The following is a 23,950-nucleotide window of genomic DNA, read 5'->3' as shown; positions in this document are numbered from 1 at the left end:
CTCTTATTTCACATAATAGACATCTGTTCTCAGTTTCTCATGCCTTAGGGCAGGAGCCATGGTTCAGTGATACAGTACCTTTTTGGCATGCAAAGGGCCCAGATTCAGTTCCTGGCATCTCCAGAAAGGGCTGGGGAAAACCCCTGTCTGAGACCCTGGAGAGCTACAGGCAGTCAGTGTAGACAATACTGAGCTGATTCAGTATAAGCTTCCTATGTGTCTCTCTGCCCCACTTGGCAAGTTTCACAACAGAAACTTCTGTCAGACTTCATTTTGATGAAGGTTGTTCTATCAGCTTCAACACATTATGTAAACATTTTACGTTGGCAAGCAGAAATTGCAGCTAATCAAAAATTATATGGAAGTTGGTTTTAAATTTAAATAGCGTAGGAGAAAGCCCGAGTGGAGCAAATTGATTAAGGTGCAAACTGGCAATATAATAAATCTGAAAATCAGTTGAAGAGGCTGAAGGCTCACTTTTGATGTGACAGTTTTAGAAGATCCTCGTGTCATACTCTAGAGATCCTGAGCGTCATTACACAGGGGGAAATCGTGTCTGCTTGCTGTCACTTCTCCGCCGGTGCATTTGTCCCTCATTACTTCATCTTTTGAAAGAGGAAGTAAACAACTTGCACATGGCCCACTCAGTGGGCCATTTTGATCTCGCTGCTTCTCCTACACACAGCAGGAGATAGTGGCAACTTCCATCTTTAAAAATAAGTCAGACTTACTGGGGCCTTTGCTAGACCAGGCTATATCCCGGGGTGATACCCGGGATCATCCCTGTATGTCCAGATGATGCACAGGTGATCCCGAGCTCAGGCAGGGATCAACCCTCCCTGGCCCCAGGATATAGGCTACTTCTTTGGCCCCTCTTTTTCCTGCAGTCTCGGGCTGAGCCTGAGACCGCGAGCGTGTGGCCCGTTTTCGCAGCTTTTCCCAGCTCCACGCAAGAAAAGCTGTGGAGTCAGGAGCCACGCACAGGGCACAGTGCTCCCCAGGAGGGCTGCGCCCATTGGGGACAGAGTGGGAGGGATCAGAGAAATCCAATTTTTTAAAAAAACAACAACACTGACTTTGGCGCATGAGCATTCATGCGCTTCGTTCCCTTAAAAAAAAAGTGGTGGATGCGATGGGCCTCTCCTTGAGCTTGTTGCACTTGACGTGTAGACTAGGGCGATATCCCACGATGTTTGCATCGCGGGGTCTCCCCTCATCTGGCGCAGATTTACTGGTAGGTCTAGCAAAGGCCTAGGGTGGTTCTTCATCGTGGTCTCTATGCATCACACATATGGGCTTTGCGACTGCGCAGAGACCAGACCGGAATCTCCAATAGCTTAGGGAAACGCTTTTGGGCGGGAACCCCTCCCCCACGCTACTGCGCATGTCCCTGGGGTTCCCGCCCTTACCTTAGTTCTTTGTCGTCCGCCATTGTGCACAGATCAAGAAACCGTGATATCTATCGATTTAATCTGTTACTTACCTTTTTGATCCTTTTCTAACATCCCTCTTCTCATATTCTCATATTCTCTTCTTACTCTTCTGTATCTATAAAAAAAAAAAAGAAAAAAAATCCTTCATCTTTATATATATATAGATATCTTCCCCTCTTTTCTCCTGAGCGATCGTTTGATCGCGCGGCGCCTCAGGCGCATGGCCGTGAGGGCCCCTTTCAGAAAGTGCGTCAAATGCGGCGCTAAACTCCCTCCTAAGGACGGTCACTCTCTCTGTGTACTCTGCCTGGGCGAGGGACATAAGGTGCAACAGTGCCATCACTGTATGGCCTTTACAAGGCAAACCAGGAAGAACAGGTCCGACAGACTTCGCTCACTTCTCTGGGAAAAGGCTTTACGGGCCACGGAACCTGAGCCTCGTAAACGTTCTGAAAAATCCTCCTCAAGAGCCATGGCCGAAAGCCCAACCCCTGATGTTCAGGCGGTAATAATTACTGAGGAGATGATGGCGGAGAACAGGGCCATACCCCTGACGCCAGGCCGATCCCTTGCGGTGTCCGCGGCTAAAAAACTGACCAAAAAAGCCCGGACCCCTAAATCGGCGGAGCAGGCCAAGAAAAAGAAGAAAAAGAGGAAGGATACTGACAAACACTCCTCCTCTAAGGCCGATACCGTAACCACGGCATCGCCCAGACATGGCCAGCCAAGATCTTCGTCGATACCGACAAGATCACCGGTACGCCCCTCGACCTCGATATCGACAGCTGAAATACTGGCATCACCTAGACGTGATGAAGCCAGACCAGCGGTCCCGATACAGTCGGTGGTAATAGAACGCCCATCACTACCGACCCCGATACCGACAGCCAGGAGCTCGTTATCGGAGGGCAAAATACGGGACTCAATATCGGTAGCTTCCGTACCGTCCATGGCTGTTCGGCACGATTCAAGGCACCTCACGGTACCGTCTACTCGACGACATGACCTGTCTCCTAGGCATGATTATGATCGCATCTCTCAGTATTCGGGATACCACAGAGACCATCCTTATGATTGGGAGTGTCACCATCCTCAAGAATTTTACACTGAAAGAAGACGGGATGACTATTATGCTCACCCTCCTCCCCATGCGAGGGTGATTCAAGTACCCGCTGCATTACAGCCTCGCTCGCCATCGAGCCACGGTAGCAGGGTTGACGCTCCGATACCGAGACCAATTACATCCTCAACCCATGGAGAGCAAGCGTTACAGCCAGTGCAACACACAAGGCAAACCACTGCGCCAACCTCACCAGATGACGAATACGTATCTGATTCTGACTCAGTGGTCTCTGTGGCGCCTTCCATGCCATCACCCAAGGACATCGTAAACACGCATGATCCCGCCTCTCCTTCAGAAGATATGGGTACCTTCGCGGACCATGTACTTAGAATGGCTCAATCGTTGGGCCTCGACATCGACCAACCAACAGAAATCGATGATGACCAAATTTATGATGTCATGAGAACGGAAGCTAGTTCCACCGTTGCTATACCATTTTCTCCTACTCAGAAGAGGACTGCTCAAATTTCTTGGAAGACACCTTGCGCCACTCAACCGACATCCAAGAGATTGGAGGCAATGTATAAGGTTAAAGAGATGAGTGCGGAATTCCTTTTTCAACACCCCAAGCCTAATTCAATAGTTGTAGAATCGGCTCAAGGGAAATCACAAAAGATTCATTCAGCCCCAATCGATAGGGAGGGCAGGAAACTAGATTACCTCGGAAGAAGGGTTTACGCTTCCTCATCTCTTGGAATAAGAACTTCAGCGTACGAAGCGACTATGGCGAGATACCAAATTTTTCTGCTTCAGAAAATAAATTCTCTCTGTAACCATCTTCCCGAAGAAAAAAGGGAATTAGCAAGAATTTTTCAATCGGAAGCTACTGCAATTGCAAGGCTACAACTTAATTCGGCTAGACACCAGACCGATTCCCACTCAAAATCCATGATGGGATCGGTGGCTCTTCATCGGCATGCATGGTTGAGGTCGGCCAACCTCACTAATGAAACAAAAACTAGAATAGAAAGCTTGCCATTCGATGTCGAAGGCCTCTTTAACAATAAGACTGATGAGTCCTTAGACACCATCTATAAGGCTCGCACAATGGCCAGGAAGATGGGCTTCTCACAACCCTTGCCTCAATACAAGCAAAGGCGCTGGACAAGGCAACCCTATCAACAGTTGCAGCAGCGGCCTCAATACGATAAACACCCTGTAAGGCAGCAGCAACAACAGTTACAGAGGAAGAGACCTTATCAAGGCAGATATCAACAAAATAAAAATCAGCCGGATTTTTCGAAGAGGCAGCGCCTTTGACTTCCCTCTCCCAGGTCTACCCTTTACCAACCATCTAGCACCCAAGTACCATCAATGGGAGTCCATAACATCCGACTCCTGGGTGCTCGCCATCATCGAGACGGGGTATGCCATCGAGTTCGATACCTTCCTCCTTCTTCGGGGGTGAAAGTAACAGCACCATCCCCTCCTCTGCTGCTCGAGGTACAAACCCTGCTAGCGAAAGGAGCTATCTTGCCTGTACTCGCAGAGGATATCAACCAGGGGTTCTTTTCGCACTACTTCACGATCCCGAAGAAGGATGGGGGTCTTCGACCGATTATGGACTTAAGACAGTTGAATAAGTACATCACCCCGAAGAAGTTCCGTATGACAACAGTTGCTTCCATTCTTCAGCTGTTGCATACGGGGGTGTGGTTTGCGGTGGTAGACCTGAAAGATGCGTATTTCCATATCTCCATCAGGAAATCGCATCAAACTTACCTACGTTTCTCCATCGGCGCCCAGCAATTCCAGTTTACCATTCTTCAGCTGTTGCATACGGGGGTGTGGTTTGCGGTGGTAGACCTGAAAGATGCGTATTTCCATATCTCCATCAGGAAATCGCATCAAACTTACCTACGTTTCTCCATCGGCGCCCAGCAGTTCCAGTTTACCATTCTTCCCTTCGGCCTCGCGATGGCACCGTGGGTCTTCACGAAGGTGATGGCTGTTGTATGCGCACACCTACGACAAAAAGAGATTCACATTTATCCATACATAGATGACTTCCTGGTGGCGGAGACCAGCTACACGCTCCAGGACAACATAGTCACGACTCTCAATCTCCTAGATTCCCTAGGACTATGGGTCAACAAAGAAAAATCCATACTCACTCCTCGAAGGACAATAGACTTTATAGGAGTGACTCTATCGTCTCGGGATGGAAGGGCATACCTTCCGATAGCAAGAGCAACAACACTTCGAGACTTCATCCTCGATGTCGAAGCCCAAGCAAGACCCTCGGCATGGACAATCCAAAGATTGCTGGGCTTGATGGCAGCTACCACCGCTGTCATCCGATTCGCAAGGCTACGAATGAGGGTCCTTCAGGGTTGGTTTTTGAGGGCGTTCGATCTTTGACGCAACGCCCGCAAGACTCACCTCTCGATACCGAGACAGGTACGGGCATCCTTAAAATGGTGGCTCTCGATGGGAAACCTCTTGGAGGGAATTCCTTTTCAGCAGGGAACGCCATCGGTGACTATCACTACCGATGCCTCCCTTATCGGATGGGGAGCTCACTGCAACGCGTTCACCGCCCAAGGTCGATGGCCTCCTCATCAGAAAGAGGAGCATATCAATCATCTGGAACTCCTGGCGGTAGAAAATGCGTTAAAAGCCTTTGCTCAGATTATCAACGGCAAGGATGTCCTGATCGCAACAGACAATACCATGACAGTCTGCTACATAAACAGACAAGGGGGAACAAGGTCACATCCATTGACCCGATCTGCACTCAGTGTTTGGAACTGGTGCATAAGGAGAAAGACTTACCTGACTGCGATCCACGTAGCGGGCAAGGAGAATATCGTAGCGGACTCCCTCAGCAGGTCCTTCCACGTCGACCACGAATGGGAGCTCGATACCGAAGTAAGAGACGATCTCTTTCGGTATTGGGGCCGTCCTGCTGTCGATGTCTTTGCCACCGCAGAAAACGCAGTCTGTACCAGATTCTGCAGCAGAGCAGGAGAAGGAAGGAACTCGCTAGGAGACGCCTTCACAAGAACGTGGACAGGAGGATTACTCTACATCTTCTCCCCTTTCCCGCTCATGACAAAAGTCTTGGCCAAAATACGGGCAGACAGCGCAGACTGTATTCTGATCGCGCCGTGGTGGCCTCGACAGCCATGGTTCCCTCACGCCCTTCGACTGTCAAGAGGGGACTACATCAAATTACCATCGATACTGAACCTTCTGTCTCAACACCAGGGCAGGGGTTGATACCCAAACCTCTCGACGCTCAAGATGACAGCGTGGAGGATAATGCCACACTCTCCCGTACCGTACAATTGACTGTACAGAGCATTTTGACGGCATCACGAAAGCCTTCGACAAGGAAGTCATATGCGGCTAAATGGCAAAGATTTTCTAATTTTGCACGAGAAACGAGTCACACTGCGAAGACTTGCCCCATTTTAGTGATTCTGGAATATCTGCTCTCACTGTACCAAGGAGGATTAGGCCTGTCGTCGATCAAAGTTCATTTGGCCGCCATTACAGCTTTTCACGAAGGGGTGGAAGGGTTCTCGCCCTTCACTCACCCTAGGTCCAAAGAGTTTTTAAAAGGTCTTAAAAATACTATACCAACAACTAGGAACATCGTACCATCATGGAGCTTGTCAGTCATGCTCCATGTGCTGATAAGAAAACCCTTTGAGCCCATGGCTACAACGGACTTAAGACTCTTGACCCTCAAGACTGTGTTCTTGGTTACCATAACCTCAGCAAGGCGCGCAAGTGAGCTTAGAGCTCTAAGGATAGATGCGCCCTATACGATTTTTCATAGTGACAGGGTTGTGTTACGAACAGACCCATCTTTCTTACCTAAGGTGGTGACACCTTTTCACCTTGCTCAGGACATTGTCTTGCCAGCATTTTTTCCTAATCCTACAACGCCTGCGGACACTGCTCTGCACATGCTGGACGTTAGAAGGGCTCTCGCTTTTTATAGAGCTAGAACCGAAGGATTTAGGAAATCCAAGCAACTGTTTTTATGTTATGGTGAGCCTTATAAGGGATTCCCAGTGTCATGCCAGCGGCTATCACGCTGGATTGTAGAAACAATTCAACTTGCCTACTCTATCTCCAAGCTAGAGATACAGCGGCCTGTGACAGCTCATTCAGCCAGGGCGATGTCAACATCTGTGGCCTTTAACAGGGGTGTTCCACTTCGGGACGTTTGCAAGGCTGCGACCTGGTCCACCCCTTCCACATTTGTCAAGCATTACAGCTTGGACACTCAATCCAGACATGACTGTTCATTTGGAAGGACGGTGCTTTCGGAAGTGTTGAAATAATACACCAACCCGCCTCCAAGGTATGTGAGCTTGCTACTCGCCCATATGTGTGATGCATAGAGACCACGATGAAGAAATGCAGGTTGCTTACCTGTAACTGTAGTTCTTCGAGTGGTCATCTATGCATTCACACAACCCACCCACCATCCCCACTTGGTGGTGTGAAATTTATAAATGACACAGTTATATGTGGAATGTACTTTATTTTATTTACACTCATGTTTATGGGGGCACAATGTCGGACTCCTGTAAACTGAGGTAAGGACGGGAACCCCAGGGACATGCGCAGTAGCGTGGGGGAGGGGTTCCCGCCCAAAAGCATTTCCCTAAGCTATTGGAGATTCCGGTTTGGTCTCTGCGCAGGCGCAAAGCCCATATGTGTGATGCATAGATGACCACTCGAAGAACTACAGTTACAGGTAAGCAACCTGCATTTTTTTGTTGTGCAAAGAAGGCTAGAAAGGGCGGGAGGTGCATGGGAGACAGGCGACTTCATTAGAGGGACCCACGAAAATCCATGAGTGCCTAGTAACGAGTGTGCAATAAAACACTCGTCTGATGGAGTTCCCTGTCTCAAAAGTGGCATTTCAAAAAGCACAGAAAAGACTCAGTAAAATGAAATGGATCAGTGGTGCTTGGTCAAAGACAATTTATGCTATAAATAGTTATTCATATTTTTTTATGGTAAACACTTGCTTATCTTCTATAGTTATATCCATATATCTGTGTCTGCCTCTCTTCTACTCTTGAACAGCTTTGCTGGCATGGGCAGGTGTTGAATTTGATGGAACATTTAAAGGGAGGGCAAGGTAATAGACTGTGTTTGTGGATCCTGCAACCTTCACCTGGGAGAGAACTATGACCTATTGCCCCTTCTTTCCACTCAGAACTGCATGGGGGAATACCACTGTTCCCCATGCTTTAGGGAGACAACAGTGTCTTTGTGACAACAGCAGTCATTACACTGATAACCATGACCATCTTGTACAGTTCCTATTCACATGCCTAACAATCAACACACCGCACATTAAGAAAAATGGTAAAAACCTCTGGTACGTAACAGGACTGGGTCAGGAATGAATGTGGGCATACAGAGATGAGCAACAATCAGCCCAGCCACTTAAGCCTTTTCCAGAGGTTTTTAATGTATGACCTCACATAAGGGAGATGTCAGACACTGTCCCCGATAGACATACATTAAATGTGATATCTGATAAGTCCTCTCACATACAGTTGTATGTGTTGGGGGTTGAATTCCGTGCACTCAGGAACTCTGGAAAAGCAGAGTTCTTGAATACATAGAAATGAATCTTCTTCACACCCAGCTGTATGTGTACGAGTCTTTTCAAACAGTGCAGTGAACATGATATGTCATGGCAGAACCTCTACCGCAGTGCTGCCCCTCACCCCCACATATTCTTTTATGCATGTTAAAATGTCTTGGAAAGGCTATGAACTCCAAGGTGTGGAGTAAACAAAAAAAGAAAATAAACTCTGCTCATTGTATAAGGATTGTCCTACCAGTACACCATTTTTCCCCATACACATTTTCACCATTTGCTAGACAATTCTCAGGACATAAGGGGGGAAAGCTGCAGCAGCACGCAGGTGAGGATCACAAAGGATAGAGAGGGAGAGAAAGAAAAGCCAAAGGGAAAAAAGATGGAGAAAACCATCAGGGAAGGCAAGGTTTGGCTGATACTTTCTCACCCACTAAGCTACAGGCCATTTTTAAGCCCACATTTTCATACATATTGCAACTGTTTGTGTATTTTGCTAGATTATAATTAAAGCCCAATAGATTTTATAGTCCTTTAAAAAAACACTCACAATGAATGGATTAAGGGAATTCATTTACAAATGGGAAAAACAGTGTTAACTGTAGGTGTATGTCAACTGTGGGTTTATATTGATATAGCTAGGCACATTAGGAATCTCTGGGAAACTCGCAAGAACAACTTCTGATCTCTGTATCATGTTGGAAAATTAGTGCATGTTTCTAGATGCACTGAAGATTTTGCTTATGGAATATGAAGTAATAGTAAGGTCTCAGTGCCTCTGGTGCCATCATGCTCCCTACGGTACATCCTTCCCCCGAAGAGAAGGGAAGGTATTTTCCATAAATTCCTGTATCACATATCCCAGTGATTTCCTGCTGTTCAGAATAGGTATTGAATACCTTTCAGAACAAGTGGATTGGGTATTGCAGGGAATCAGAATGCCATAGCGGGCGATCTGTAATTAGAACTGCTTGATTTGTTTCTACTACTCTTTCCTCAGCTGTGGATTTTACATCAAATAGCTGGTTTTCTCAGGGGTGCTATAAGAAGTAGAGACCAACCTACAGTAAATAAAGATACCTAATCCATTTTAGACATGAGCCGAGAGCCCTGTTTCCTCATCTGTCAGGGTTCTCCCTTCCCAGGATTTATGAGGTGTTTCATTCTGCAGACATTTCATTTTTCCTACAGTCCATGAGTGCAAAGGGCAGGCTGTCTGTATGGTTCATTGTGAGAACAAGAGAAATATATAGCCAGTCTTGGTGGTCAGTCTAGGGAACAGCCAGGATGGAGCTACCTTTTCTTTTCATAAGTAGTTCAAGTTAAGATTAGTTTTATTCATTGTTTTGAGAAAGCAGAGGTCTAGTGGTGGGATTAAAATAGCTCTGGGCATAGCTTGGTTAGTTCTTGTGTGTGAATTTCCCCTTTATTTTAAGATGAAACACATCTTATTAAGGGGTTGTGTTTCCACTAGATATAAGCAGGGCATGCCCTAATATTACTGTCCAGAAAATCTCTCAATTATTGGCATCCTCTGTGGGGAAAGTTTACCAGATCTTCCATCTTGGTGCAGTGCTCAGAAATGGTGGGTTTAAATTAGAGCTGTGCACCAGTCCCCTGCTTCAAATTGGACCCTGATTTGGCACTTAGGGAAGCAGCCCGATTCTGCTTGGACTGATTCAGAGACTGTTCACTTAGGCTCAGTTATTGAACTCAAGCCAAGATTTGGAAATCCAAGGCTTCATGCCTCCAATTGACTATCATAGGAAATAAAAAATGGCTATATATATATATATATATATATATATATATATATATATATATAATTTTGGTCAGAATTGGACAATATTTGTAGGCATATTATTCCCTTAGGAGGGGATTACATCTGCCAAATGTCAGAAAAATACGTGCAATTTTTTTTGGTGATACATGCCTTTATATTTTGGTATATTTTTTTTAAACAACAACAACAACAACAACAACAGAGAACTGCTGATAGCTTATTTATTTCTTGGCAGAACTGGTTGTAATTCGCAGGGATAGTTGTGTCCTCTGAAGGTATCAAGTTATCCAAATTTCAGATGAATAGGCATGGGGTTTTTGTACAAGAGCAGTCTTGATGTTTTGTGTGTATCCTTGTAGACCATCATTCTGAAAATTACAGAAAGCCTAGATGTGTCTCTAACTTGCAAAGATTCAGAAGGATAGGTGCAGGGGTTAGGGAGTTATGAATGACTGAAAACCGGTTTAGAAGCTTTTTCATAGTGAAGCCTGCTAGCTTTAGAAGAATGGCCATTTTATGTTCCATCCTTGCCCTCCCCCCTCTAATCACTAACTAGTGATTAGAGCCCCTAGTAAAACATGCCCTGGGATTAATCACACTTCCCCCTCTCTCCCACTCATCAGTGTTTTGAGAAATAATACCAAAATACACTATTTGAAGAGGAGACAGAATGTCTGTGTCTCTTAGCATGAAATGGTAGCAAAGCCTCATTCTGGCTGGCTTTGGTTCCTATGGCTTCAGAGGGAGTACCACTTTGGAAGCACCAGAAACGGTCCAAGGGGCACCAATTCTGTTCAGTCTTCAGGCCGTGTCCGTATCCATTGCACATTCCTAGTTTAAATACTAGTAGTGGTTTTCTCACTTTCTTCTCTTTCCACAGTGTCCCAGCTATCCAGATTATGAGGCATTCCCAAAAAAATCAGGGATGCACAATGGAAAATGGGTGCTGGAAATTTAATCCATCCTATGTCTGATCCCAATTTAATGGATAAATTTCCCTAAAGGTTAGGCCATCATAAAAACAATAACTCCACCCGATTATTGTGCTTGCTCTTTTCTTTCCTTTCTTTTTTCTCCTCACTGTACATGCTGCATTTTCTAGAGCAAGATTATTTTTCTTGGATCATAAATCAGATGTAACTTAACAAGGATGACTGAACATGGAGTATGGATAGAATGTATCTTAAAGGCCCAGGCAAGAATAGCTGAAATAGACCAATCATTGAGACTTCTTTTATTATCTGCCCATATCTTTGGCTTAATTCCTTGTTAGAGCCTAGAGTCAGTGGCTAATTTTGTAAAAAAAAATCTCCAATACTGGTGGGTTCAAAAATGAAATGGGATTGTGACACATGGGTTTTCTAACTATCTGAGATATGGGCTTTTGCATTTCTACAGAGTGCCTCTGATGGCTTTTGGAAGTCTGTGGCAACTCATGTTCCAAGGGAGCCCCACGAGATCCGTATCCTGAATCCATACTTCATCCAAGAAGCAGCTTTCAGCTTTATTGGCCTTCCTTTCAACAACGGCCTGATGGGCAGAGGGGTAAGTGTGCAGGGGAGCTTACTCCCAAGATGACCCTTGCTTTCTTTTGTGTCGCTGATGAAAAACAAATCCTGAAGTTAATCCATAACCTTTTTCCCTTCCCTGAATCCCCCTCCCAGGTAATAGATAGTGTAAGTCCTCTGAACAGGGAATGTGTCACTTCTATGTTTTGTGCAATGCCTAACATACTGGTGCTAAATGTTCGATAGCAGCAGCAATAGAAGTTAGCAGCTAGAAGTGATAAAAATAAACACCAGGGATGCAGACAAATTGGGATGGTACACAGAGTATGTAAATCAGCAAGTCAGCCTTGACACGTAGGCTATATGTACTGAGATATGACAGTATCATGTATTATGATGCATCATGCTGTATCATGTTGTTTCAGAGAGTGGCTCAGTTCAGACAACACATTAGTCAATGCAGTGTGAAAACTCCACTTAACGGTTGAGTTTTTAGGGGACACTCCCCACTCAATGTGTTCTGACTCCACCATTGTGTGACTATGGGCTACCGTGGAGTTGAGTAAAATCCATCATGATGTTTGATTGACAGTTCCTCCACCCTCTCTCCTCCCCAGTCCTCCTGATGGTATCCCATCAGCCATTGGTGCAAAAACCAATCCCAGTGGCTCTCCTAGAGCGGCACTTTCACCTTTCACCACTCTTGCCAGGGATCACTGTAGCCAGTAGAAAAGTCAACTCAACATAATGGAAAACTCCGTAGAGCCTGCCATACAACATGCAACACAATGGTTGTGCAGGAATTCTTCTCTGCATAGTGTGGATATTCAGCATGGAGTGTTTTCCCAAAAAATTCCACCGTGGAGTGGAGTTTTCCCTCCAGACAACAGGTTTCTCAATGTTGGTGTAACAACTCCACCATGGAGTTCTAAAACCACCATTGAGTCACATGTTGTCCAAACTGAGCCAGTGTCTACCCATGTGCTTCCCTGGGACATGAGAATAGCAGGTTATTTCTCCTGCTTCCCTTTCACATAAATGTATGAAATGTAATTCCCACAAGTGTTTTTTTCATGTAGCTCAGGGATGTCATAGTAAGGCCTGTTTGCCAGTGACTCCTGCCTACCACAGCATCAGCCACTTTCCACTTTCCTTTTGAATTTCTGGTGTCAAGTGGCAGGTACTGCCATGAGATACTACAGTGTGAAATTCACTACAACCTGTAACCAAGGTTAATTCTACAATGGAGTGAAATTGTCATTTTTGTTGAAAAATTATGATTGCAGCCCCCTGGGAATATGACGCTCCAACTCATTTAAGTTTTACATTCCATAGCTAGTCTTATACATTGGCCAGGAGAAAAATGCAGTCTGGACATTTGCTGCTGCTTTGATGAATATAAATGGAGACATGGAAACAAATGTTGTTGTTTATACCCAAGCTTATATGAGGAGTGCTCCTGTTCAGGGTTTCAGCCAGCCTGGACCAAGAACCTTGTAGCATTGGTCATGGCATTCACCATGTATAGTATGAGGAGAGTTTTTTTAAGCTCATGGTATACACCTCCCCACAATGCTGATCAGCACTCCAGGAACTATAAGCAGTTACGGTTTTAAGTAGGCTAATTTCCTCCCTCCTATATCCCCACCCACCCACCCACTTTCCCCCCTTTTTCTTATGCCATGGTATAACTGCCCTCAACAGTTCTGGAACCATAAATTCTGAAATCTCACTGGTCTTTGTCAAGTAATATTGGTGTTTGTTTTATAAATGAATGCCTTTTAGCATTTATTTGTTTTTACGAACTCATATATTTCTTCATACATAGGGTATTCCTCTGAGTATGCATAATCACTGCCATTTGGGGCAAAATGTTGTCCCCATTTTGCTTCCAAACTAACAGGTGTGGAATCACCTAAGATTAGTATTAACAATGATGATGGTTCTCTATGCTGGAGAAAGAAGTGGTCATAAGTATAAATTCATTTCCATTTTTATCTTTATTTTTCCATCCTTCATCAATTTTGCAATTTTGTAGGATTTGACTAAGCTACACTTTGAATGAATGCAACGTGAATATACATGTATTTACTCCAATAAGTAAGCACAAGGTGTGAGAGACATTGTTGCTGATTGGAGGACACAGAAAAACATGTCTCATCTCTATCTGAGATGAGTTTATAGCAGAACTGATCTGATTTAAAAGAATAAGCAAAAATAAATAATTATTCAATAGAGCTGGGACAGGTTGGTGCTTAACTTTTTAACTATTTCTACCTTGCTAGCACACTGTTCCTTGCTTTTTCCCTCAGCAAAGTGGATTTGACTTTCAAAAACTCCTGATACATTACAAGAATTTACATTTAAACTACGTTTTATTTTTATTCTGGCTGTCCAATATACATCCATGTTCCTTTGATTCCTGCTAAGTTTGTTATCCTTGTTATTTGTAGCTAGTGACAACCAATCTAAAGGTGACATTGTGTGGAAAAATATTTCCTCATCTCAGTTTTCACTCTTCGGTTCACAGAATGGCCCTTGTTCTTTTATGCTACGAGGCAGGGAGGGCTAGATACTGCCTCTCTGCATTCCAGTTGGGCTTTGTAATTATAGGGATGTTTGTCATCTCCTCTGTAAGGTAAACAATCCCAGCCTTTGCAATTTTCCTGTACAGAAGAACCAGTCCAGATCTGTGAGAGTTCATTCCCCTTTTCTGGTATGCTCCACCCCCCCAAACATTTTGAACTATTTTTTTTTCCTGAAACGGGAGACTTGGAATGAATGCACTATGCAAGGTGGGCCTTCTCTAAAGGTGTGCCATGTTCTGCTCAGAGCCACTTGCTTGGCACAAGACAGGAGTAGGTAGTAAGCTACTCATAGATTTGAGTGGGTCAGACCACCTAGAAACTTAAAGGGCAAAGAGCCAGGCGATGAATGCAGTCAGGCAATTTTTGTAGGCAGGTGTGAGGGAAGAACATCTTGTGATTTGATACTGAATTCAACATCCAACTTTAGTATAAGATGCACCTCCAGTAGTGAAGGGTAATTCAAGTCTGAACTATTTACAGAGTATAGTAAGAAATCCAGTGATATTACTGAGATTGGCTTTTTTTCTAAACAAATCTGCTTAATCTAGTTGTTTAATTTATACTTTACATAAGAGATAAAATGAGAGAGGGTCACTGTACTCCTTTCCAGTAAAAATGGGGGAATCTTCAAGGATAGAAAGTGTAATTGGGGCTAGATATCAAGAAAGATGTATTGCATTTGTTCTTTCTCTTTCTCAGTCAGGCCCAGCTTGCTGGATTTTAACACCTTGTGCAGCAGCCTAACATTTACAGATCTGCTAGGAGGGTGATTATAGTATGCATACCGTATGCCTCATAGTATGCATACCTTAATTCTGTACTTACTGATGGTCATTTTTCTATTTCTGTTCCGTGTGCTGACATACCTAAACCTGTACATACTAGTGGCTAAATTCAGAGAAAAGGAGGAGTAATGCCTATTAAACCAATCAAATATGCTCTGCCTCTAGTAGCCCGCTGCTGTACAGATATTTTCCTGCACCATAATAGCATTAGAAGAGCCTTGCTGTTGCTTCCCCACCCCTCCAGCAACTGCTTTGAATATTCAGATTACCACCGTGAGAAGATTTTGTACTTTAGCACAGATTTCCCTAACCCAAATTACATTTGTATGTATGCTGGAAATCCACTTTGTTCACAACTATGTTCACTTTTTGCACAACAGCTCTTCTGAGGGAGAGTGTTTGGTGTGTCTCTTAAAATAGCAGGGAGAGACAAACTAAATCTTTGCCATCTACGTTTTCTTCAATTTATTTTTATTTTGGAACACATTATCTTAAATGCACAGGCAATTACATTTCTTTTGGAATGGAGAGGAGGGATTGCGGAAATGAGCATGCTGTGTTTGAATTTAGATTTGTGAGGGTTGATAGGTTGTTACACATATCAGATTGGTAAAATCAACCAAGGAGGGTTTTAATTAGAACCTGATGCTTTACTTCATGAAAGTCTGCTTGGGCATTAAAAAATCTAGTTTATGAGAATTTAAGGGAAACAGATTTTGCCAATGGCCTCTGTCAGATGAAGTAAACGATAAACTATTTGGTCAGACACTTTTAACAAAAAAGCAGAATGAACAAGCGATGCAGGTGTAGAGTCAAGATCTTGTGCCCTGTGCAGCGACAATAATGATCCCAGTTGAGAGCGTGAATTTGCATCCACTTGGGAACTTCATGCATTCATGGGTTAGGATTTAGTGCACAACTAGTATGTGTAAAGGCAGCCCCAGGGAAAAGAAGGATAGATAAGACACAGGGTTTCTTAAACCAACAGTGCACCTTGCTGGGTATAGACCGCAATGCCCATGCACAGCCTGGTATTACTTCTGTCTTCGGTACAGATAGGGTGAGAATAGGGCAAGCCATGCATGATGCAGTGTGGCCTGTGGTTCTCGGATAAACCTGCTGATTCTGCTTTCAAAAAATCTATGCAGAAGTACCCCAAGAGGTAGCATGTGAAGTTTTGAAAGTGTGATGCATCTCTTTCTCTGTAGAAATTGCTCAAGAGTTTGTTTGACAAGTAAAAAAAAAAAGTTTAATCATTCCAATTCAGGATTCTTGCCAATCAGGGTTCCATCCAATCATGCCCTCCTCCAGAATACTCCATTCCATTCCCCCTCCACTCTTTTCTTTCCCTCTTCCACAACTGGTTCTCACCATTCCATGGCTACTGAGCTTGCACAATCATCAATGGGATGTTTTGGCAGGGGGAGGGGCTTTAGTTGTCATTTTTTGTTTAGTTTTTGAGAATCGTACTTCTGCAAACCTTGGAGTTCCACTTAGCATGTTGATACCTCCCTCTTGTTTTTCATTGGCCCCCTTTTGGCTTGAATCCGGTCAACACTTACCACATAAGTTCTCTCTTAGAAGGAATGATACACAATATAATCCTACCAAACTTGTGCTGAGAGTAAATCTTCATAATAAAGATATTGCAAAGTTTTTTGAGTGTGTATTAAACAAACCTCCTCTTGCATCAGGAACAGAATCAAAGAGGTTGCTGGTCAATTAATAATAATAAAAACAACCTATGTAATCAAAGCCCACTCACTCAGGGCCTGTGCTAAGCATGTCCAAAAGTGTACAAAGAGGTACCAACAAAGTGCAAGGTCAGGAGGAGGCTTGAGGTAGATCATCTCCTTAATAACTAGGGGCAATTTGAAATCCTTATAAAGGGTTGTAATATTCCATTCCTCTTTCCAAGCTTAAATAAACTTCAGGGCGCTGCTAGCACACCACATATGGTAACAATGTGCTGCCAATTAACTTTGTAATTTTGGGGGTTTTTCAGCAGGGTTGAGAAGGCAGAGTGAAATGGTTCAAGGCTGATCCCAAAGCATTTCTTGCAGGATTTAATAAACGGTTAAATACAGGAACATCCTCCACTTTGAGACTATAATTTTTGCCAGATGGATCTGGAGAATACTGCAAGGTACAAGAGTGCATAGGCAACAAAGATGGATGAAAGATCAATTCCAGGGTGGTAAACTTGCTTTCTAGGCAGAGTTGCATTGGTTGCACTGGGAGTGAGGAAGCTATTGCTGAAACAACTGCACTGGCTCCCTATCTGTTGCCAGACCCAATTCAAAATGCTGATTATGACCTTTAAAGCCCTACACAATTTAGGACTGCTTTCACCTGTACAAGCCTGCTCATCCATTAAGATTATCTACAAAGATACTTTTCTCAGATCAAAAACTGTATTTGATTGGAACGAGGGAGAGAGCTTTCCCTGTTGCCGCACCTAGGCTTTGGAACTCCCTGCCATAGGAAACTTTGTTTTGTTTTGTTCCCTTCTCATTTGCCTTGCAAAGAGCATTAAGACCTTCCTGTTTACATAGACATTTGGCCTTTAGAGGCTGGTCACTACTTCCTGGTGTTGCCATAAGTAGTATGTAATCCTACTCTTTCCATGTGTGTTTTTACTGCTAGTACTTTTAATTACTTTTTTTGCTCTTTTCGTTGGTGTTTCTTATATGTTGATTTTTATTGTATTATGATTCTTGTTAGCTGCCTTAAACTATACAAAACAACACAGGGTATAAGTTGCTTAATATTATTAGTTTTGGTTTCTTGCTTAATACTTTTGCTTAAATAAGTATATAATAAAATTATAAGCCACACTGGGCTGCAACACATGTGGGGCTTTGCTGTTTCTCACTTATGAATGTGTTTTAGTGGTTAGTTATTATTTTTATGGTTTTATACTTTGCAAGTCACTTTGAGCGACTCCTTATTTGGAGGGGGAAAGCAGGATCAAAATCTTTTAAATAAATAAATATTTAAAATAAGCAAAAGGCCACAATTGCTAACATCTGCAATGCATCCTTATTAACACTTCCTTGTAGCACTTTGAGTATTTTGAGACATTTTCACTCTTTATCTTTTTTTGTCCTCATTACTATCATGCCAATTGTAGAACAATCGAATACTCAACAGTACACCAAGACAGGCTGGGGTAGTGGAGAGGGAGATGTTACTTTATGCTGTTGGAGTAGCCACTGTATCCAATGCATATTCAGCCTCTTAAAGCCTAGGCAGTCACATATAAGAGAATGCAGCCTTTCAAATAGCCTGATCTCAACTAATGTAGGACTCTGTAGGTTATAACCAGCACTTTGAATTCTGCTCAGAAACAGACCAGTAAACAGAAAAATTGTTGTAACAAGGGAATTATATGCTCTCAATAATCAGCCCCAGTCTATAGTTTGGCTGCAGCATTCTGGACCAACTTTTCAGAGGCAACCCCACATAAAAACCATGACAGTAGTCCAAACTGGCTCTAACTAAGCTATCTGTTACTGTGGCTTAATTTGACATTTCCAGGAATGGGCACAGTTTGCACACTAGCTTTAACTGTACAAACTCACTCCTGGCCAATGCCGAAATCTGGGAACCTAGGCTTAGTGATACACCATTTCAGGTCACAAGTCCTGCTGAGAACAGGGGTTAACCCAGTTTAGAATATTGTTGCTTATAGGTTCCCAGGGGTCAACAAGTTCAGCTCCAGGGTTTGGTGAGCTAGGTTTGGACAAATCAGGGTTGAGGTGCTGAGAGGATGGGTTAGGGTTAGGGTTCAATCAAAGGGTTCATATCCAAAAGGCAAGGTTCAGCAGAGCAAAGGCTGAGCTCCAGGATGGATAGTGGAGAGTCCAAAAGCAAAGTCAGCCAAAGACAAGGTCAAATACTATTGAGCAATGCAAGGGTTGTGTAGCACCATGGAGAGCTCCAAGTGGGCCTGGGAACCAGACAAGCTCAAGTTGTATGTTGCTCCAGCAACTGACAGACTCAGACTGAGCCATAAACAAGTTTTGGGCTTCCTAATGGTGGCTACTTCCTCCCACTACAATGAGGCCTCCTCCCTTAAAGAAGGCCGTGCTTGCATTCGAAGCCTTTGGCTGTGAAGGCATTGAGGCAACTAGGTGGTGGCGGCTTTGGAACCAGAGTCCTCCTCGTCCTCCTCCATCATCATCATTATCATCATCATTATCATCATCAATCATCAATCATCATCTCACACCATCTGAAAAAGCAGTAGAGGGAAACCTAGGATCCTGAGCCCTTGAAAGTACCCAGATTGAGTGAGTAGACTTCAGGCTTGTGGGATCTACTTCATTTCTTACTAGACTATGAGAGCCACCAATGGGAGGATGCAAAAGACATGCACTTAGAATTATATTAAAGAATTTTGAGCCGGGAATTTGTTTTGAGAACCAGAAGTGAAGGAAGCTTCCAGTCCTTCCACACAGAAACCATGGTTATCCCAAGCTGCCCATTTCAGCAGTATAGTTGAGTGGGGTGGGGACAGTCATTTTGTTGCTGCCATTGTTAAATTATCGAGAGTCAGAAATCCTTGCTGATCTACTTCAAATTACCCAGAGATCTACTAATAGATCCAGGTTTACCTTCTGCCACCCCTGTTCCTAGATTTTCCTTATTCATTTTTGAGATGGTGTAATATAGGATAATGAATAGAGTATTTCAAGGTGCTGGTCTTAACCTATAAAGCCCTACATGGCTTGGGACCACAATACCTGATGGAACGCCTCTCCCGACATGAACCTACCCGTACACTGCGCTCAACATCTAAGGTCCTCCTCCGAGTGCCTACTCCAAGGGAAGCTCGGAGGATGGCAACAAGGGAGAGGGCCTTTTCAGTGGTGGCCCCCCGACTGTGGAATGATCTCCCCGATGAGGCTCGCCTGGCGCCAACATTGTTATCTTTTCGGCGCCAGGTCAAGACTTTTCTCTTCTCCCAGGCATTTTTAACAGCATTTTAACAGCATTTAACAACGTTAAGTTTGTTTTTAATGGACCCCACAATTGTTGTTTTTAAATGGATACTGTTGTTTTTATACTGTTTTTATGTGTGTGTGTGTGTGTGTGTGTGTGTTTTTAAATTGTATACTTTTAATGTTTACTATTTTTAAATGTTGTAAACCGCCCAGAGAGCTTCGGCTGTGGGGCGGTATATAAATGTAATTAAATAAATAAATAATATTTGATTAAGGCTGTTCTCTTATTTGATCTAACATTTGCATTTGGGAAAGTCACTTTGGGCCTTCTGTTTTTTTCACACCTTTTTGTATTTTTAAAATTATTTATTTATTACATTTATATACCTCCCATATCCGAAACTATATTGAAGCTCACTATAGTTAGGGAGCATCATATTCAGACATGGCAAGTGTGTGGGAAAAGCTTTAGGTCTCTGTGATTGTTGTGAGATGCCAAAGCCATGGGGCTATTCAGGGTGTCACTTCCTGGCCATTTCAGTCCACATCAGATATGTGTCTTTCTGTGCAAAAGGTTGACTTCCCACATAACTGTTTTTCTGCATGCACATGACCATTTAGGAAAAATATGTAGAAAACTGTATATTATTATTATTATTATTATTTATTTATTTATTTATTACATTTATATACCGCCCCATAGCCAAAGCTCTCTGGGCGGTTTTCAAAAGTTAAAAAAAGTTATGAAACTTGCACAAGTATTTGTTTTGTCAGGGTTATATATCTTGAAGCTCTATCGCAGACTAGCTTCCAAACTTACACAATCACATCAAAATAGACATTTGTAGAACTTTCACACATGGTGATGTGGGAATTTTTTCCAGTGAAAGAAAAATGTCATTTGGCACGAGACCAATTTCTGTGAATTATAAGAGTTTGGGATTGTCTCATTGCCTGGGATATCTAAACCCTATTGCCTGAACTTGTTAGTCGAGTGACTCTAGTCTGGTAATTCTCAGATATTTACACTGGGCCTCTAGTTGTTTCTAATGCACAAGGCAGTGTGTGATGACTCCTCTACATGTCAATAAAACATGCTCACTAGAATGCCAAATGGCTTCATGGGTTGTCTTGTGGAGCTGCATGTAAGGTGGGTTCCCCACCCTGGCATCTCAGGCATGAAAATAATCAGATTGACTTAAAAATCATGGCAATTAATTACATTTCAACTTATTTATTTGTATTTTCATTTTTATTCATTCTTGTAGAGTGAAGTCACATTTTCCTGATTTTCCTTTTTTCTCTTGTGAATTCTTAAAACAAAAATTGATATTTTCATCATTTCTATAAGGACTGATACACTACATTATCAATCCCTGCCCCTTTTGGAAACCTATTCTGTGAGATAGATATATAGATATAGATATAGATATATATATATATATATATATATATATATATATATATTCCATTTTATTGCCATGGCAATGACTGTGAATTGTAGTTTGGGGATCTTATGAGTAAGAATGAATCTGTGTCTCTCAAGACACCTCAACCTTGCCTAGGGAAACTGGATACTGCAGTATTCAAATTCAATTTCAAGTAATGCATTTACACCTCTGTCATGTTCTGACAGCCATCACACCTTTGGGGATTAACCTTCAAGATTGGGAAGTCTGAGATTTACAGAATCATTACCTTCCCTACTGTTTTGTAGCTTTGGCCTAATAGTGTATAACCCATGTTAGGACCTTGGCATTGGCAGCCAATCTAGCAGAAGGCATATTAGCAAGCAGTGACTGTAATTGTATTTGTTCTGCTATTCCTTGAAGGTTATAAGCTTCCTGGTGCCACCTTACCAAGTAAAGAAGTGCTTCTACTGGAGGTCAGTAGAACTGCTATTGTTTGCAATCTCTTCCTATGATTATCACATTCTTCCTCAGAACAGAATTGGATTGCCATCCTCCACTATGTTGTATGTCAGCCCACTTGCCAGGTGCCTGCTCTGATGCCTTTTGGGGTTTTAATTCTGCAGTACTTTATTGGAGAGAGGAGTAGATGAAGACTGCAGCAGCATGGTGATGAAGGTTGTTGTACAGCAGTTCATATCCTTCTGGGTATGTTTTCTGTTTGCTCCCAAATTTGGAAATCCTGTCTTCTCTATATGGCTCCATGTATTTCTGGGAGGAATGTGTGTATCAGCAGTTCCTCTGATCTTGAAAATCTCATTTTAACTTAGCTGAGCCATTCAATCTATCAACTATGCCTCTGATGAAGTGGACTCCAGTCCGCAAAATCTTATGCCATAATAAAAGTGCTAGTCCTTAAGGTTCCACAAAATTTGTTGTTGTTTTATTATGGATGGCTATCAACACAGAGTAAACCCCAGCTCCACCCGCCATGTCCCCTGCTCTAATGCCTCTCTGTTCTCTGGGATATATGTTTTATTTATTTATTTCTATACTGTCCAATAGCTGAGGCACTCTGGGTAGTTCATAACAATTAAAACCATACACCAAGATAAAACATAATATGAACCTTTTAACATTTAAAAGTAGCATGTGAAACCAACATAAAACCCAACAGCAGTTACAGCCCAGAGAAAGCATGGGTGAAAAGGTGAGTTGTTAGGAGGCGTTTGAAAGATGCTACATTTTCAGCCTCCTGAACTGCACAGGGGAGGGTTTTCCAGAGGTTAGGTGCCACATTCTTTTCATATTGGAATGACCAGCAAGGCCTCCTCCTGGTCCCAAGTTGTTTAGGGCTTTATATGATAATACCATAACCTTGTAAATGGCTCAGTAGGTTTTAACACAGGTGTTACGTGAACATAGCTAGGTGAGCAACCTAGCTGCTGCATTGTGCACTAGCTGCAGCATCTGAACCACACACAAAGGTAGCTCCACATAGAGTACATTGCAATAGTCTAATTTTAAGGTTACCAATGCATGGATCATCATGGCTAGGCTAAGAACAGACGTAGTTGGTGAACCAAGTGAAGTTGGTAAAGCTCATTCATTTATATTATGTTACAGGAATTTTTTATTTTGATCTGGAAGCCACTTTGGGGACTGAAAGTTGTGGTAGAAATTTTCTAAAATAAAAATAAAGAATACATTTACCCTTTTGTTTAAACAAGTGGAATATTTAGAAGTATTTATTCTTTTGCAAGTGATGTCACCACCAGTCACACACAGATTGAAGATCTCAAGCACTGTGCTGGATGACTAACAAAGTCTGTTACAGTTTTTCTGTGAAAAACCAGCTGTAAGGATACCATATACCAGTGGCTGTCTTAATAAAAGCAATACAGTTACACCCTTCGTTCAGGTTCTCAAATTGTCTAGAACTGTGAATGATTTTGGACATTACAGTGATGGGAGCAGGAACTACAAGTGCTTCACAATCTTTGTTCCACATCCTTCTAATGTCTGAACTATTATATATACATGATTAAATATAATGGACCTAATGAAAACACTGAATAAAAATCTCAACACTGCTTCCTCGTCTAAATATAAGGGTAATCACCCTCTCCATTGCTGGGTTGTACCCTCTAAGGGATTTATTTTTATTTTGTTTTATTTATTACATTTTTATATCACCCAATAGCCAAAGCTCTCTGGGCAGTTCACAAAAATTAAAACCATGAAGAACATAAAAACAACCAACAATTTAAAAACACAAATACAAAATACAATATAAAAAGCACAACCAGGATAAAACCACACAGCAAAATTTGATAGGTTAAAATATGAGATTAAAACAGCAAAGTTTACATTTAAGTTAAATTAAGTGTTAAAATACTGAGAAAATAAAAAGGTCTTCAGCTGGTGATGGAAGGAAAACAGTGTAGGCACCAAGCAAACCTCTCAGGGGAGCTTGTTCCATATAAAGGGATACACTCTTTCATATAAAGGTGCATCTATTACAAAGCTATTTTAATAAATACTAGCTTTCAGAATAACCAGATGAAAATCCAAGTGTACTATTATAGCACTAAGCATCAGCAAGTTTTGAGTCTTGTGCTTGCCAAAGAATTAACATTCTACTTGGGTCTACATGAAACAATGTTTCTATCCTGATTTCATAAACGATTGCTTGATGCTTTGTTCTCCCTTGCCAATGGACTCAACATTTTGACCCTATAGGTGAAACAGGACTAGAAATAAGAGTTGAGACATCTAGCTTGCAGATATGATT

General features: G+C 42.6%; 1 protein-coding gene across 7 annotated transcripts in view; it reads left to right on the top strand.

The window, feature by feature from the left end:
• ST3GAL3 (ST3 beta-galactoside alpha-2,3-sialyltransferase 3) overlaps positions 1-23,950 on the top strand; it is a 241,289-nt gene that overhangs the window by 181,770 nt on the left and 35,569 nt on the right. For all 7 annotated transcript variants that reach the window (XM_063140053.1, XM_063140029.1, XM_063140045.1 and 4 more), the window contains one exon: positions 11,316-11,462. In XM_063140053.1, the coding sequence (XP_062996123.1) occupies positions 11,316-11,462 (147 nt within the window). The remainder of the gene's footprint in view (positions 1-11,315; positions 11,463-23,950) is intronic.

The sequence above is a fragment of the Elgaria multicarinata genome, chromosome 1 (assembly GCF_023053635.1).
Source record: "Elgaria multicarinata webbii isolate HBS135686 ecotype San Diego chromosome 1, rElgMul1.1.pri, whole genome shotgun sequence".
Classification (NCBI taxonomy): Eukaryota; Metazoa; Chordata; class Lepidosauria; order Squamata; family Anguidae; genus Elgaria; species Elgaria multicarinata.
The sequence above is the reverse complement of the archived record's forward strand: the minus strand, read 5'-3'. Positions and strand labels throughout refer to the sequence as shown.